At 33.0% G+C, this 18,795-nt stretch overlaps 1 protein-coding gene across 6 annotated transcripts in view; it reads left to right on the plus strand.

Moving 5' to 3' along the window:
- The window catches only part of LOC145662678 (uncharacterized), a 481,436-nt gene that overhangs the window by 255,397 nt on the left and 207,244 nt on the right, over positions 1 to 18,795 (plus strand). For 2 of the 6 annotated variants that reach the window (XM_081728495.1, XM_081728496.1), the window contains exon 4: positions 17,483 to 17,641. The exons of the other annotated variants lie outside the window; for them this stretch is intronic. In XM_081728495.1, coding sequence (XP_081584621.1) covers positions 17,483 to 17,641 — 159 coding nt within the window. The remainder of the gene's footprint in view (positions 1 to 17,482; positions 17,642 to 18,795) is intronic. 6 annotated transcript variants of the gene reach the window in all.

The raw sequence follows: 18,795 nt of genomic DNA on the forward strand, positions 1-18,795 counted from the left end.
CGAAAACAGCATTGTGATCTACATAGTTTAGAAACTCAAAACACATCACTAAAACAGAAGGAGAATTTATTGCAAATAGTTTGTTTCGCCAAGAATAAAACAACCTCCGTGGCTAAGCTTTGTCCATCGTGATAGCCCCAGCAAGTTCTCTAAAATAAATGTGCTTTCCTTCCTGACAACAGATGAAAGCACCAGAGAAATAGCGGAAGATGATTTAGACAAGTTCAAAGAATATTGACATGAAAACACAGCCATTTTGAATCCTCCAGAATAATTATATTAATCTTAAAATATGATGTACACAAACGTTACCATCAGGTCCGAAAGGTCTAGTATCCAATTAGCACGTGTAACTTTGGAGTTCTTGGTCCCGAATTCGATTCATATCATTCAAGGGGAGAATTACTTAAAATAAGACGTGGACTGTGCATTAAGAAATCAGAAATAATGTAGTAGGGAGTCGATTGCCTTATCGTATCTCTCAATTGAACGAGTTTCTTTTGTTTGACAGGAGCTCTTTATTTACAGAATCAAGCCACAGTTATTATTAATTACTTTATTCTTCATTATTATTGAGAAAATGAGCGGAGTCGAATGTTATGGTCAAGTGCTAGGTATAGTACGAAAAGAATACAATATTTGAGTAATGAAAATGTGGGAGAGAATTTTCTTGGGATAACTGAGGAGGAACCATTTTCTGAAGGACGTAATAGTGTATATAATGTATAGTGAAAAAGAGGAAAGAGAACGTAGAGGCTGCAGTTGATGGACGATATAGGAGGGCAACTGATGCACGTGAGAACGAAGAAGTTCTTGTTAATTAATGAATGAAAGCTTCGTAATTTGCTGCAAGTGACCAGTCAATGCGGACAGAATAGTTCTGATGACATAAGCGTAATAAGTATTTCATGTTACTCTTTCTGTTATTACCGTAGCTTCAGCTTAAATTAGGTCCAATTTAAGGTATACCTATTTATGTAAATACATTGACATTTATAATTACATTTCATTGATATTGTATGTTTTAAATTTGGTTAGAATTGGCCCACAAAAGAAATATTACATCAATGTGCTTAAAATTCTACATGCTGCGTATGTGTAGTCTTGTTCAAAAAATCTTCACATTATTCTGCTTTAAAACGCCATATTCCGGCAAACGTATGTAAGAAATGCTAATACTTCGTCTCCTGAATTGGTCAAAGAAAATCGAATTTGTTAAATTTAATTACAACAATAGGTAAGAGTGCAGTGCTTTTCAAATCAGATCAGATTTTTGAACAAGACAGTAAGTTCCCAAATAGAATACGCATCGTGAATGTGTAAACCAATTATAGTCAGTTCAATCCAAATTTGACTCTTCGGTAAGTTCACCACTATACTTTCTTGAATTTTGGTGAGTAATTTAAGGACATAATGAAGCATATAGAACATATAGAAAGTAAGCAAAGTAGCGACTACAAAACTTTATTAATTGAGCTAATAATTGCTTTCAAGACCTTTCGTGTAATGTACGAGGTGTGATCAAAAAATAAGGTGAATAATTTTATTCGAAACAAAGTAATAAACTTACATAAAATTTGATTTAATCTTCTTTGAAGAACTGTCATTGGCTAGCAATGCGCTTATCCTAACGTTGAATCCATGCTGGAATCATTTCTGGAAGGCTTCTTTTGGAAGGGCGTTCAACTGCTTTCTTGTGGTACTCTCTATATCAAAAATGGTGTCAGAACGTTTTCTTTAAGCACGGTTTTAATTTTTGGGAAGAGACAGAAATCGCATAGTGCTATATCTGGTGAGCATAACGAATGTAGACGGACTGGATTATTTTTCGGCCGAAATCTCGTGGCGCAAAAGCAAGTTGCGTTTACGTAGAGAAGGAAGCCACTTGCTCTTTTAGTCGGTGGTTAAAATGCTTTTCGCGGACCCATACGGGATGTTTAGTTCTTCGGAAAACTTTCAAATAGTTATTTTCGGAAAAGTTTTAAATAGTCATTTGTCTCTTTGAACACATCGTTTGTGCCACTATTTTGCACGTTTCCATCTGATTTTGACATCGAAACACGTCTCGATCGTTGCTCCTTTTCAATCGACTTCTTGTTGCTTTTGAATCGGTCATATTACTTGTAAACATTCTTCAATATCACTGTTTTATGGCCATACATTGATTTTGACATTTCGTGAGCTACTTTGGCACTTTTTTTTGCAGCTTAGAACAAAACCTAATGTTGGTGTACGTCAGATACTCTTAACACGTTCTCACTCTCCTGCCTATGGAAGCCAACTAACATGTCACAACTCGTTTAAACTCGACACTGACTGTCCCAAAGGTTTAGACTATTCAGCTTATTAATTGAAATGGATAGAACATCGATAGGTGGCACTGTGTAACTACACTCACCATACTTTTTGAGTACACCTTGGATAAATTTGTGTGCACGACTGTTATGACATCGTAAATTGCGTACCCAAATTTCTGGGTATGAGAAAATATTTGAAGGTAATGATAATGTTCTGTAGATACTTTCTGGCTTATTTTCTACATTTTTAAAGAAAATATTTTTGAATGTCTTTAAATCATTCACTAGAATTTTTAAAAAGTGTAGAACGGAGAGCCTTAACTTATAGACAGAAAGAAGTCTATCCTCGAAATGAAAAACATATGTTACACTTTTGGCACGTTACTTATTGCATTCTAGTGAAACAAAAAAAAAAAAAGTTTTTTGTTTTTAAAGTAACTTATTCATGATTAGAAGGATTCACCAATATCATTAGTAGTAATCTCCTATCATGTTCCAAACAGAAAAATACGTTCGCGACTACTAACATTTCACGCATCACCATAGCATAAGAACGCTTCATGTGTATAATCTATTAGAAGAATGTGTATATGTGTGATGATGTCCAAATAAAATATTCTATAATAACATATTTGACGTATGTACATGTAAACAATGCTCTGAGCACTTAATTTAGCATATTAAATTAACTATATATATGTATGTAAACACGTGTTCTATATTGAACAGAACACTGTCAATAGGTGTGCACGTGTTCTGTTCAATATAACTACACTGTGAACTTAGGTAAGAGTTCACATTTTCTCTTGAACTAAGGGTACAGTAAAAGTTCGTAAACTATAGAAAAATACAAAATCCAATGTTAATTATTATGAATTCCTGCAAAATAATATTGTATTTTCTGACTATTAATTTTATTATGCACTTCCATTGACCTGCATTAAACGTTTACACTCACAATCATTGTTGCCTGCACGCAAGTACATTAAGACTGCGTATAGGTTTTTAAAAAATCTTCATTTTCTTTTGATAGCGAAAGTCACGTAATCTTTTCACCGTATTGATTACGTTTCTGACGAAAGAGAAATTAACTTTGGATAGTTCACTTTCTCATGTAATGAAAGTTTGTAAATACGCCATGTATACTGTATGCAGCTGTATGAAAATAACTGCGACATATGCGAAAAATATGGAAATTTTTGGCGATATGTAATTGCACGAAGTACCGACATCTAATTAAGATAAATTCATATCATCATTGGTAATGTTTGTATTACACCCATGTACGTAGCATATATTATAAAGTGTGGACATATGGGCATTAAAATATTATTATTAAGATATGGGCGCAGGTGTATCGGCATCTCCTATATATGTGAGTGGCTCAGGAAAACATAATGGTATCTAGCATTTTCTAAGTTTGAAGTAAACTGGGAAAAATCACATAGTACAACATTTCCATGCAATTCAATGCAATGGCATATACCAAACAAACTTCTCATGCCATCTGGAGGTACATTTACGAAATTAAACTACCTACACACTGTTCTATGGTTCAACTTAATAACTCAGTTTCACCGGAAGTGAAGGAATTATATTATATATATTCATTTAGATTCATTTAGAGAGGAAATGGGAGAACTCACGAACACAATGTTGTCCATCACGAACTCATATAGCCTGGAATAAAACCAGGATTCCCCCACACCAAAGGTAAGCCACCGTGCCGTTAATAAATACATATAGTAACTGAACTAAAGCCTGTACAGCAAAGTTACAAGAACAACAAAATTTAATTAAATGACAAGGTTGCCATAGTAAACGAACGAATGGTTAGGATTGCCTATAATAGCAGGATACGAAAATGCAACAATTAAACAAAGCAAACAAACATCGTCGGTCATTGATTTTTGTACATCTTAATTATAAGAAAGCATTGCATTTACTTAACGTTTGAGGGAGGCTCAGTGCGATACCCGGCCAAGTAATTAGTGGTGGACAATATCATGTCTGCGGGGTTTTCTTGGGATGCTCCCGTTTTCTCCCACATTCTCATTCTACGATTCTTCCATCGTCATTCACTTTCCTTAATCATCCATCTGCCTTAGCCTAAAGGGACATAAAGTGAGACGTTAAACTGAGAGTTTCATTTCATTTTATTAACCTTTGAGTTTAAATTAACATTTGAGAGGTTTTTGTTGCATATGTTCCTCCGTAATTCTTATTCTAAATAGGAGCTAATACCATAGCTGAAGTTTGACACATCCCATCCGAATTTTAACGACCAATAACAAGGGAACCAAAAATCTGCAACAGAAAAATATTTCACATGTACTAAGTGAATCAAAACTATCTCCATGCCAAGTTTGATCAAGATCCGATGAGTTTATGAAAGTGAACTATTAATAACTATTATTTAGAAGAATATTTTGTTTTAGATATGCAAATCATATTTACCAATAAAGTGGTGTATACTTTAATATAGTGATAAAACTCGTTAATAAACAAATAAATTGGTGATATTTTCCATAAGTAGAAGCTTTGCTTTGTTATAATTAAATACAAACTAATTATTTGCTGAGCAAAACTATATATTTTCATTAAAATTCAACACGTGTTACAGTTTCACCAACTAACTCTTTGGCTTCATCAGATATATAGTGTCTGATGAAGCCAAAGAGTTAGTTGGTGAAACTGTAACACGTGTTGAATTTTAATGAAAATATATAGTTTTGCTCAGCAAATAATTAGTTTGTATTTAAATAAATTCGCTTTCACACGCGGTCGTATTACCCTCATAATTACGTCAAAGTGTAACATCTCACAGAGAGATAATGGAAACATGGAAAATAAAATATAGTGTAATCTGTTATTTTAAGACGTTTACTACTTACTTTTTTTTAAAAAAAAACAGCTCATTAGCTTTTCCTGTAATATTCATATCGATAGTGTTATTCTGCACTAACATTTACTCTAGTCAAACAAGCAACTATAATCTGTGTATAATGACTTGAAGTCTCAGATATTGAAATAACAGTGATATATAAGCTAAAGTAATATTGTATTGGAATCAATTTGTTAAGTTTGTCTAGAATAAATCATCATTAGCTAGTATCTTCTGCATTTGACAATCCAATGCTTTGTTATTCAATTTTAACTTTAATTTCAAATTTGGTAACTGTGAAGTCATCGTTGTTTAGATATAGTGACAATTATATCAATCATCACCCAAAGAATTTTTGGATAACTAAATGTTATTTGTTTTGTAAATTTTGTTGGTAATAACTAAAAATAACATTTGTCAAAATATGCTTTTATTCCTTATAAGTTTAAATTCGTACAATGTGGCATTTTTCTTATATGTTCTAGTAACTGTGAATGAAGGCCTAGGTAGGTTTTATACATGAAATTTTAACTACGTAGTCTGTAACACCAGTTACATGACTCTAAAAACGCATCTTTAAAAATAAGTGCCAATAGTTTCGAATCATGCTTCGTTAGATAATATGGACCGCTTGGATCAAGACAGAAGTTTCAAGTTCAATATATCATTAAAAATTCGTTTTTTAAAATAGTTGCAACCAAAAACACAATTATGAAGTTTATTTTCTAATCCTAATAGGGATTGATCTCTTGATGCAATTTTTGTGTGAGACATTGGAGTTTAAAGTTCTTTCTTGAAAAATTTCAATTTTGGACTACTTGGCATCCAAGTGGTCCATATGTATAAAAACACCAATTTACTATCAATCTCACGGCGCAGTATATTCTATTAAAAAACGCTAACATATAATTTGGTAATTTTTTGTAATGTTTAATTATAGTTCCTGACCTGATCAAAGTTTACTCACTCATTATTTTTGTACGAAATTAAGATTACACATTAATGATGGCATTAATGATGGAATTGATGGCATTTCTTTACAGGTTGTAATTATTTTAATACTTTTAGATAAACTTACAGATATTATCTAATCATAACTTCCGAGAACTCATTGATAACTCCAGTGTGAGAATCACTTTTAGTAAGTGAAAATGATATTGTTTTTTTACCATCAAAACTAACTAAAATACTGTATCTTGAGTAAACTTTTTAAAAAAAAGTATATTAGTCAAGTTGTTCAGAGAAAAAATTTACAAAATTATTTGCGTATAATGCAAAAGAAATGTCTAAAAATGAGACACATACAAATTGACATATCTTATAGAGGTAAACAAAATTATATGAGTGAATAAATTCTTATGAGTTGTTTTCGAAAAAAAAAATATTTTTGTAAACCTAATAATTAATGTTGTACGATAACCCCGCCATCTATTAAGATGAGAAATGAAGGAAATGGTGGAAGGAATAAACTGGGTGGAAACGGAGAACCCCAAGAAAACACCGTGTACTTGGGTTTTCTCGGAGTTTCCCCACTTTCTACATTTCACCATCTCCTTCATTTCTCGTCATCACCGTCTCCTTTAACCTAGCCAGCATAATCGTGGGACGTAAAACTCAAAGATTTCATTTTCATTTTCTATTGTGATGAAAGTGATTTTGAAATATATCATCGTCAAGGTTTTTATTATGATACTTGCAAGACGACAGTACACAATATGGTTAATGAGATGGGCCGTATAGCTTAAAATTATAATTAGCTCTTAAACTTTAGTTTTTGATTACGTGAATGGTGTCCCATAAAGAATACAAGTTTGGAAATGACTGCCATTTCTGTTCTAGTAAGTTGGTAGCACTGAACATTACACGATTTTCATCTGTTGTCCTTGTGGTTGGTAGTTACTTGCGCCGAATATCACATGAGTTTCACGGAGTTAGCGAACAGTCTCCGCACAATATTCACCACTATAACAACACGTGGTTCCGTTGTGAAGCGTTCTCTTACTACCCGTACAGAAAACAGATGACGACTATCCGCTATTCGGCGCTCTGTGACTACAAACCGCAAAAGACAACAGATGAAAATCGTGTAACGTTCAGTATTACCAACTTACTAGAATAACTGAAATGGCGGACATTTCAAAAGTTGCGTTCTCTACAGGACACCCTTTATAATATTGTCCAAAGATGCCTTACAGATCAATCAACATATGGCATTAAGCTGAACAAAATGACACTCTAGAGGGAAAATTCTGATTATAGTGCTTGAAAAATCGAGAAAATCGAATTTTTATGGAGTTAGAAAAAATGTCCTTGGTTACCAATAATAACTAATAATTTTTATTTTAATGCAAATATATATATATATATATATATATATATATATATATATATATATATATATATGCAAAACCAATACATTTTTAATAACTAGATTGTATCTAGTTGTTTGCGTTTCTAGTTCTATGTCTTACATCCATACCGCCGTACTCATATTTTTTTTATTTTCGTAGAATATATACTACTTTTTTTCTGAAGACTTGTGTTGTTTTGACTACCACAGGCAATCAAAATACTGCACCTTGGCGAATATTCTTCATTATAATTTTAAACTAGCATATTATTGAGGTAAACAACACACAGAATGTAACAGTAGAGTTGAATAAATACATTTTTGGATTAAAAGATCCAATATATTTCAATCAAAAATTTTCTTATACGCCTTATATCTGGAAAACTACATATAGTGCAGCCAAACCCAAACTATCACTTAACTGAGTATGATGTGCTTATTCCCTAGAAAATACGAAAACTCGATTTAGGGGCTATTCAAATATTTTGTAACCTCTAATCCGAAAACTAATTCTTGGCCAAGATCGCAATCTTTTGATCCATTTTTTCTTTTTGAATTATTTCTAAAATTCTTGATAAACTATGTTAGAATTGCGCCATTATAATAATAGCTTCATCACACGCATGACTGCAGTTTAGCCCATATTAGACATATTAAGTACAGCGTATTCAGATAAATAGAGCCATGTTGGGAGCCTTGAGACCATGGATTTTTAGCGTTATTATTGAATTGATTCTACCGGTATTAACCAGAGATCGCATTAATAGAGTCTATTGAATTATTAACTGTAGTGTTTCTTAAGACTTACAAGCAGTACATGTATATGTATTACTGAGAGGAGTAGGATTTGTATCACCATTAGGAGTACGTGCATCTCTGTTAAGACTATATGTCATTGTTAAAATTATACGCATCACTGTTAAGACTATATGTCATTTTTAAGATTATACGCATCACTGTTAAGACTATATGTGATTGTTAAGATTATACGCATCACTGTTAAGACTATATGTCATTGTTAAGTTTATACGCATGACTGTTAAGACTATATGTCATTTTTAAGATTATACGCATCACTGTTAAGACTCTATATGTGATTGTTAAGATTATACGCATCACTGTTAAGACTATATGTCATTGTTAAGTTTATACGCATGACTGTTAAGACTATATGTCATTTTTAAGATTATACGCATCATTGTTAAGACTATATGTGATTGTTAAGATTATACGCATCACTGTTAAGACTATATGTCATTGTTAAGATTATACGCATGACTGTTAAGACTATATGTCATTGTTAAGATTATACTCATCACTGTTAGTTGTGTTACTGTCAGAAATACGTGTATCTCCTTTACAAAAAGAAACAATCTAGTACTTAACGCCGTTCTTTAAGCACATATACAGCGGATAAATCAACAATCTGTTACAGTAGAATAACATCTATCAATTAAATATTAGACTCGAAGAACATATTTTCTAGTGCCACAAAAATGAGCGTTTTCGGTTTTATAGAAAACGACGCACTTTCTTCAGCTAGATGTGGCATGTGTCTAATGTTTGGAGAATATTAGTGTTACACAAAAATTAAAATTTAAAAGCTAATCCTAATGTTTGATGCTTATATCTTATTAACTATCCGTACTGTCTTCTTCTTGCCAGTCCCATAAATAAAAGCTTGATGAAGACATATTTCTAATTTATTCAAATAGATGACATCAATTTAAGTATCAATTTTGAGGTTTATTAAAAACTAGCGTCAATTACCTGCTTTGTTGGGTTAAAATAAGAAAAGTTAGTAATATGTCTTGTTAGTCAGTCACTTTTTACTGTTACTGAAGCGCTCTCGGATATAGGTCATTTTCGATCATTTTATATATATAATTCCCCTCTCCCCCGGGGCTGAATTTGGATTTAAACGGCATCGGAAGTGACACTGTTCATCTCAGCGACCCTGAAAACTACGGATTCAACACTAATATCAGTCATTACCCCTCCCCTAAGTTGCACCGTCAAGAAGGCCAGGACCTCGTCTATGATGAAAATTTGATCGAGATTGGTCGTGTGGTTCAAGAGTTATTAAGTCACACACATAATCAATTTCATTTATATACAGTAGATTCGATATTCTCTAAAACTACGGATGAGAATTTATAACTCACCAATATCACCTTGATCAGCTTAATGAGATCTATCAATTGTTATATTTCTGACTTTCGGACATTTTTCTCCTTATACGTTAACAATATTGTAGAAAATTTAACTTAACAGAAACCGAAGTCATAAATTTTCAAGAAATATTTTGTGTGTATTTTGATGCTTTTAGATGAGAGCAAACAGTATAGGGAAGTCTTTTAATCCATATTTCGTGATGTAGAGGGTGGCCTGAAAAGTTCTTAGGGTACAAAAAAAATATACGATTAGCCCTAAATAGTGTGGTGGAGAAGAAATTGTTTCCACCGTAAACTGTGTTACTTCCTTTCATTAACCTGCGACTGAAAGAGGAAGAGGGTAAAAAAAAGGAGGGCGACGATTTAGAGAGGTGGGGTGAGAAAGCGAAGAACATTAAGAAAGATTTTTTAAAGAGAAGAAAAAGAAAAAATAGAAATTGAACAAATGTTTAACGGTTCCCTTTGAACGACTACTTGACACGCTACAATGCCATGAAAATGATTCAGCACGGCTTTCTATTCTTTTTTTCTTTTCTCAAAAATTTTATTTTGTTAGATTCTGTTGATCACACCTACACATTCAAACAATTTCCTCTTTGATTAAAAGAAGATATTTTCTCCTGTGTTCTACAAGAAATAGTAGAAAACAAAATTTTAAAAAAAATCAATGAAAATAGGTCAATTGTATTCTAAAAATTTGTGCACTGTACAAATATTATTCTTGATATTGTGGCTTGTGCCTCAAACTGATTTTTCTAATTCCGAGTGTAAAATGACTAGAGATGCAAGGGCTCGGAAAAAAACCTGCTTTTTTGGAAAAAAACTCGTTTTTTTCTGCTTCGCTTTTTTGCTTGGGAAATTTTGGGCTTTTTTCAAAATACTGCTTTAAATTGATAAAACAGACTTTGTATCGCTTCTCTATAACACAAAAAATCATTTAATTAGTGGTTGATGCTGATAATAATATAAAACATCGAAAATAAACTATGAATTTCGAAAAAATATTTCAAACAATTTTTCTTCAACATATTTACATTATGAATTCCACAGGATTAAACAATGTATATAATAAGAATTTTTTAACCTCCTATATACAAAAGTAAGCAGAGTTGGCAAGAACCGTGGTTGTTTTTGAAAATGCCAAAAACCCGTTTTTTGGGGGATGTTTAAACCAGGCTTTTTTGGTTTAAACCAGGCTTTTTTGATTTAGATTTTTTGCTTTATGTATTTATATTACATATTCACAGAAATAAGTTTGTTTCGCCTTGATGTTATTATGCAACAGCGGGGTTATGCCGGAAGAACTCCCATAAGCTTAAAAAAGTGCGGTCAATAAATTTCTTAAGTTGAGAATCTCCCGCCCTAGCCATTGGGAAAATCCTGTCATTACTTGAAATGTAAGACAATAACGGGAAAATCCTGTTATTGCTTTGCATGTAAAATTTAAAGGTCAACATACCATAATCAGTACGCTAAAACTGAGGTATTAAATTACAAATTTAGTACGTAGATATCATTGAAAGTCCAATCCAAGCTAATGTTGGAAGCTAGGTAGGCAATCGATAAATTTTGCCAATTTCTATCAATATATTTAAGCAATCTTGGCTTCTTTATAAAACAACACGCATTTAGGCATGCAGAAATATAAAATTTGGTTTGTTTTGTATATTTAGGCTTAACATCCTTACGAAATACCGAGGTTATCAAGAAGAAGACTTTCGCTTAAACTGACATCCGAACCGCTACTTGGGTTACGCATGAAACAAGGTTTGTGGTTCAACCGAGAATTGAACATGGGACACCTTGATTAAAAGGTGAAAGGGAAATAAAACTATTACAGGTGGTTTGATATCGGGAAACGTCACCATGAAGTTCACACGATTCGCATTTTTCATTCTTTTTATTTTTGTGGTTTAAACCAGTTATTAAAAAAAAAAAGTTGATGTAAACCAGCCAACCCTAAAAGTAAACACTTCTTTTTAAAGAATTCACAAATAACTAGCAAAATAGTATGTAGTATTTTTACTTCAAAATATTCCATACCCTCTTTTTGAAACAAAATAAAATTAAAATAAAACATAAGAGAAATACTTAGATTTATATGATACACTTAAAGGCTGCACATCTAGAGCTTTTGGTTCTGTATATTCTTGAAATTCTACAGTTAAGTTTTATAGAACCACCATCACAGTTTACCCAATCCTCAAGTTTTCTGAATTTTTAACAAGAGGGATTCAACATATCATTACGGAACTCCCCTCCCCCCCCCCCAAAAAAAAAGACTACGGAATATATTTAAGTTAAGCTAAATACAACTGCACAACAAACATGACTGAGTGATTAGCTTTTGCGCTTCTATCGGGAAGTCCGGGATTCAACCAGCATTCGACCATTCTGACAAAGCTTTTCTTTATTCCATCTGTGAATGTAGAAATAGTGTGTGTACTGTGAATTGGGCGACTTCCTTTTTTATTGTTTTTAAATCGTTATTATTACTAATTACCAGCAGTGACGGTTTTGCGGAGGTTAGAGGGCCGGTCTTTCGGACTGAAGCCCGTTCCCCAAAGTTACGGAATGTCTGCAACAAACAAAATATCTATTATTTATGCCTTTACTCATCAACTTTAAGCTCCCGTCAAATAAAAATTACGAATGTTTAAAAAACTAAACATTAGTAAGAAATCCTTCCCAAAATACTTTTCTAAATCCGCCACTGATTCTCAGTATAATATGATTTTTAAAGTTGTATCCGGAAGATTATTGCTAAACATATAAACGAAACGAAATATTAGTTATGCCTGTACTCATAAACTTCAAGCACTTCCCAAATAAAATTAGGAAACGAAACAATCAGAAAAAACCCTCCTAAAGTACTTTCCTAAATCCGCTACTGATTATTTCTATAAATCGGTATTCAAGGTTGTGTCCGGAAAATTATTGCTAAATCACTTCACAGCTACAGTATAACAGAAATGTGGAAGTACGGTTTGACGGATATATTGAAGAACGTCGCTTTGACGAATAAATAGAAAAACGGGCAAGTTTAACTTTTGCGCTAGAAGCTAGAGTACTAAAAGCTCTTAGAAATGAAACACGGATGACAAACTAGAGAAGAAAAAAGATGTCGATAACTCAAAAGTTAAAATAAAGTTAAATAGCCTCTAAAATTACCCTCAAAAATTCTACATTCTTCATGTTAGCTTTAATTCGTAAAACATGTGCTCCATCCATCTTGATGGTGAATTTCAGAGCAAAATATCACATTCAGGTCATGGAATTCTTATCTAACTATAGAATATACTATAAGAAAGCTATTTAGATAGAAAAATCATGAAGTTGAAAAAAGCCAAAATTTCCAAAATTCTCGTTTTTTTTTCAAAAAAGCCGGCTTTTTATGTGAAAAAAACCATCGATTCAAAAAAGCCGGCTTTTTTGCATCTCTAAAAATGACAAGAAAAATGTATGTCTATCCAGCAGTGATGATTTCAACATACTTTTCAAATTTCCAATAAATTCGTGTACGTTTTAAAAATTAAGACTAAAATAACAAAATTATGAGAAAATTTGTCTTCAAACTGCTGAAAAAGTTTCCTGATGATGCAGATAATAGGAATTTTACTTGGAAAGGTTCATGATAGTTGTGGAAGCAGGCTTACTTTGTGCTTTTTTGGGTCGCTGAGTTTTGAAAAAAAAAATCTCCCCCTAAAAAAGTTTTTTTCAAAGAAATTAGTTCTTCTGTTATTTTGGAGAAAAATATCTAGAATTTCCGAAAGTAGACAAAATTTGCAACGAAAATTATACTATAACATTTTCACGTATGGAGCAAGGAAGGCGCTAGCGCGCCACGAAACATGTGCCTCAAAGCTCTAAGACTGCATATGTTAAATTACGCAACTCCGCTACTAACCATTGATGTCGTTTAGGTTCATTCTTTCCCTCATTCATCTTTTGTTTTCAGCATCTAAAAGTTCCCAAACCCCTACCTCTTTCTAAACAAGCATAAGAAGATGAACAGGGGAGAGGGAGAAACAGGATGTTTTTCCAGTTAAAGATTTACATTTCGAAATTTGTGATAAAAATATGTTATCTAGATTTTCAGAGTAATCAGCCGGGACATTCTATCAAAATTTACAGTTTAGTCATAGTTAGAGCTATCATATTTCTAGACTAAAATGCTGAGAAACTGTATGAAAGTTTTCAGTATGTTTTTGGTTATATATATACTTATATTTTAGATTATTGTTATTGTCAACCGGACTGTGAAATTGAGTTGTTTAAAGTTTTTGTAAAAAAAGAAGAAACTTGATCTTCTCCTTCTCGTTTAAGACCATTTTCTCGCAGGATTACATTAGAAAGTTTAATAAACGACTATTTAACCGTATATTAAAATGCTAGGTTTATATGATTGTGGTCAATTCCATTTATATGTTTGTGGTCAATTCCATTTATATGTTTGTGGCCAATTTTTATCGAGAATGAGATCTCGAAAACCACAAGCTCTAGAAACGCGCTGTTTTCACTGGTCTATTTCAAATTTTGTGTAGACGTACCAGTTTGCATTCAAATTTTCAAAAAGTGTGCAGTCATTGTTCTATTCAACACTTTAGGGGCTGTTTTGAGCCCATGAGATTAATATTGTAAGGAGAAGGTAAGTTAATATATGTTAGGCAACCGGTAGAAGAGTTACGTACAGCGGGTTGACGGACATTGCAGGCGCTTTGCTGAAATTGAATGGCAAGAGCCACATTGAGGCGTACACGGATATGGATTTATAAGAAAAACATATTTCAATTTGATGTCACTTTTACAAATCTGCCACAAACTCATTTCAACATCTACATATGAAATGTTATGTTTGTATGTTCATTTTCTTTAAGAGTTGTCCTGTCCTGTCTATTTGAGTGTGTAAGGAGACATGCACAGTAGGGAAGGAGATTCATGGTCGTAACAGAACGATACGCTGAGTAGACAGCGCATTTTCAGCTAGTATTACACTAAAAGATTATATCAATTGGGAAGAAAAGTAATAATCGGATCACTTGGACTTACTACCCCTCCCAAAAATTGAGGCGTTCAAGGGTCCTGCCGAAAATTATTATTTTTCTTTTCAAAGGAAATAACAAAATCGAAGTGGCTACAGAAACATTTATAGAGCAGGAATTTAACACATTGCAGAGATTTTCCAGATGCACAAATCTTGTTGAGTGACAGACAGTACATTATTTCAATCAGTTTACTGTCAATGACTTTTTATTTTATCGGAAGGAATGATATTAGCTTATGTTTTACAGAGAAATCAAGACATTTTAATGTCCCGAAAAATTTCTTTGGGACAGATGAACAGATAATGTAAATCCAGGACTGTCCGTGCTAAAACGGGATACCTAGTCTGGAATACCCAGATAAAAAAACACGAAAATTTATACGTATTGTACAATAATGTTACAAGACGGTTGACTTATGATTTACTAGCTCTGAGCTTACACTGTAACCAATAACCGTGAAAATAAGTGCCTCCTACCATGAAAAATATACGGTTTACCGTTTTTCTAAAATAATGGTAGGAGACCGTTTTCCTGTCAGATACTTGTGTTGGGAATGCGCACTGGAGAGAAAAAGCACATGTTCGAAGCGAGGATTGATGGCGCGAAAGGCTCAGGTTCATCTATGTCTTTTGAATCATTGTCAGATCCGTCAAATGTTGTTAAGTTTGTTTTACCAAAGTTTGAAACATTTGGAACTATTTGTCATTCGAGTTGAAAATTAAGTTTATGTGTGAGAAAATATAAAATTTATTCCAAGTCCAGTTTTTAACATGGATTAATTCGTTAATCGATAAGACAATCTATTTTAATGACTGCTTAGTTGCAAAATCTTGCCGAAGTAAAAACAAAAATTAGATGAATTGTGTTCTAAAGATGTTTAATTTTCGACCTACGCTTTTATTATATTGTACTTTTAGTGACCGGAGTTCTCAAGCGGTATGTGATGGTGAGTCATGGGGCCGGGATAAATAAGGGGTACCCATGGACAACAGTAGGGCAGCTCAATAAATGTAGCAGGAGATTTTTTTCCCCAAGAAAATCGAAAGACGAGGGAGCGATGAGTAGGCAAAATCACGACATCTATGGGGTAACTGTTTGATAACCGGTGCGCACGTGGCGCAGAGATGCATGTTCTGCAGTGCACTTGTTCTATCTTCTCCGTTAATACCACATCAAAATGTCTTAGAACTTTTTTGTTGCATATTTTGTCTCCCTTTCGAATTTCTAGGTATTTTCCCTCCAAAGGAGAAAAAATATTCAAAAATGATTTGGAAGGAGTTCTCAAAATTTAGTGTTGCAGGGAAATTTTTGGTGGGAAGGTAGAACAAAATTCGGATTCAGAAAAAAACATGAAAGTAAGCATATTTCCAGAACTATGATTAATATTTATTTTTTCTAGGTAAAATCTCCTTTTACTTGGACTTTTCACCAGAGTTTCTCTATTCTCCTTTTTTCTCATTTTCAGTTAGACTTGAGAAAATAAAAACAGGCTCAGAACTGGTAAATCATGTTTCAACTGCTTTCTAACATTATTGAATCTGCATTATTGAATCATTATTGCCTCAGTTCCATCACTCTTTCACTCCAGTCGTTTTTAAACGATTCTTTATTTGTTTAATGTTCTTTTCTGTATTTGACAATAAATATATGCCTATCAAATAGAAATTCAAAATAATGTTTAAAAATAGAAATATGTTTTTCCACTACTAGATCCTAATACAAGTTATCTTCTTCACCTTCTTTTGTGACCCACCTAGGGGTCCGGCCCCCCACGTTCAGAAACGCCGCAATACACTAATAGAGACAGGGAACTCTTGAAGAAAGCGAACTCGAGATTCTAATCATATCAAGTCGAGGTTTTGTACTAAGCATTTGATTGCTCGGTTGTGTGTGGTAGACATTTAATCCATTTGTAAAATTAAGTGAAAATTTATATCTACAAGAAATTGTAGTTGAAAAACAAAATCATACTTGCAGCATTCTTTCAGAAAGGCAAGTTTGAGAGTGTCTTAATTGCTTTAATGCTCCTTTCTTTTTTTAAAGCAGTGTTCAAAATAGCTTTCAAACAAAGAAGAACATCAAACTTAAATAAAATTATGTGTCTGATGAAGACAATGGTGTATGCTCTAAACTGTAACACAGACTATATGATTGCGTTGGTAAGATTTCATTTGCATGTACCAGTAAGTTATACGTAGTTTAAAGGGAGAAACATTAAGAAAATTAGTGGCATGTGAAATAGTTTGGACTCATTTAGACTTTCTCTGCTTGAATAATAGGAACTTAAAGCAATGTGACATGTACACACGAAAACTACTAATAAAGGAATGTATAAACAAGTTTAATATTGCATTCGTCAACAAATAAGGAAGAACTTACTTCTTTCCCCATGTTAATGTTGTTATATGAGATAACAATCAGGCTCAATTTTTTGAAGTGTAACATCTCTATCTCGAAAACACTTATTGGGGATTCAAATCATATCTTTGTAAGATCGTGTCATCAAATTGACCATTACCGTATTTGAAATTCGGAAGTATTGTTTCTTAGATATTTCTGCTGGTTTGATGAAAAATTAACACCACCCTCTTTACAAAATTCTGTCTTTCTTTATGTAATATGTACACTTATAACTGTGACTTAATTTCTTCTTGTGACTTTTATTGTCTTCTGATATCATTTCCCTCCACTTTCTATAGCATTGTTTCTTCTGGTTTTCTTTCTCTTTCTAGATCTCATCATAGAAATCACATCCATCTTCTCATATCCTCGCTTCATCTTGACAATTCTTCCTCGTACTCTGCCGTTGAAAACTCCGATGGTTCGCTTCATGATCTCGATCGTGGTGGCACTCCACGCGATGGGAACGCGGGCACTGAAGTCACCATCATGTAAGACTCCATTTTCATTCTATACAGAGAATGTACATACACGGTAATATTTGCATGGAAATAGATAGAGAAACGTTTGGTCTTGTAGTTCATGTATTTTGTCAAACTTCCAAGAATGATGCAACACATGTCGAGTCTACATACAGCCCACATTATATAAATGTAATACAAATTTGATATTGAACAAGTGAGGACGGTTATTATCTTTATATAGACAATCAGTACCAAATTTCGTTCTCTATAACACTTTAATATACAAGAAAATCTCAAGCTTATTAGTATATCTGTTTTTCAATTTTATCTAGTACACTACATCATATCTGGACAAGGAATATTACAACTACTTAAGTATATTTAGAAACATTATGACAGATGGGATTGGTCCCTATAGTCCCTAATATAATTATCTGCCATAATCTTCCTAAATATATTCCTTGTTTGGCTACGAGTTAGTGTGCTGGAGAAAGTTGAAGAACATCTCCACTAATAAGCTAGATACATTGCTCGTACATGAAAATCTCGTTGAGGACGTAACTTGTTTTTCCATAGAGATGTAATAGAAATGTTACGAATTGTTTTTCCAACTAGTGATCTAGTAATGGATAGCAACTGTAAATCTCTTTCCATACTCACTATCACGAAGTTGTTTTATCTCTAGCTTAAAGAACTAAGCATTCAGAGACCACAGCAGAAAAAAATATAGAAGTCTTGAATTGCATATAAACGTTTGGTTTCCATAATTGATACCATAAACAATTACCTATCGTAACTTGATAAGGATGTGTTGACGAGTCAGACAAAGAATTCTTCTTTAGTAAACTTCAGAGCTGAAGATAGAATGGCAGAACAACTCAATTTAGGAAAGACAGGCTTGAGAGAGAGTTGATTTAACATATTTTAGTAGTAATTTATTATATTAATGACCAAAAATTCCAGAAGGAAATTGATTAATATAATAATTTAAAACTTTAATTTTCCCCGTGAAACTTTTATGGGTATAGCTAGCAGGGTGTTTCAAAACAACACTGACAACATTTGGAAGCTGATTCCTGATACCAAGATAAGACGAAAAGTATAGACCAACCTGGTGCACAAATGCTTCCTTTCGGAGTTATAGGCTGCCGAAAACAAGAACAAATAAAGTTTAAAGGTCC

Source organism: Thermobia domestica, chromosome 10, assembly GCF_964235325.1.
Source record: "Thermobia domestica chromosome 10, izTheDome1.hap1.1, whole genome shotgun sequence".
Taxonomy (NCBI): Eukaryota; Metazoa; Arthropoda; class Insecta; order Zygentoma; family Lepismatidae; genus Thermobia; species Thermobia domestica.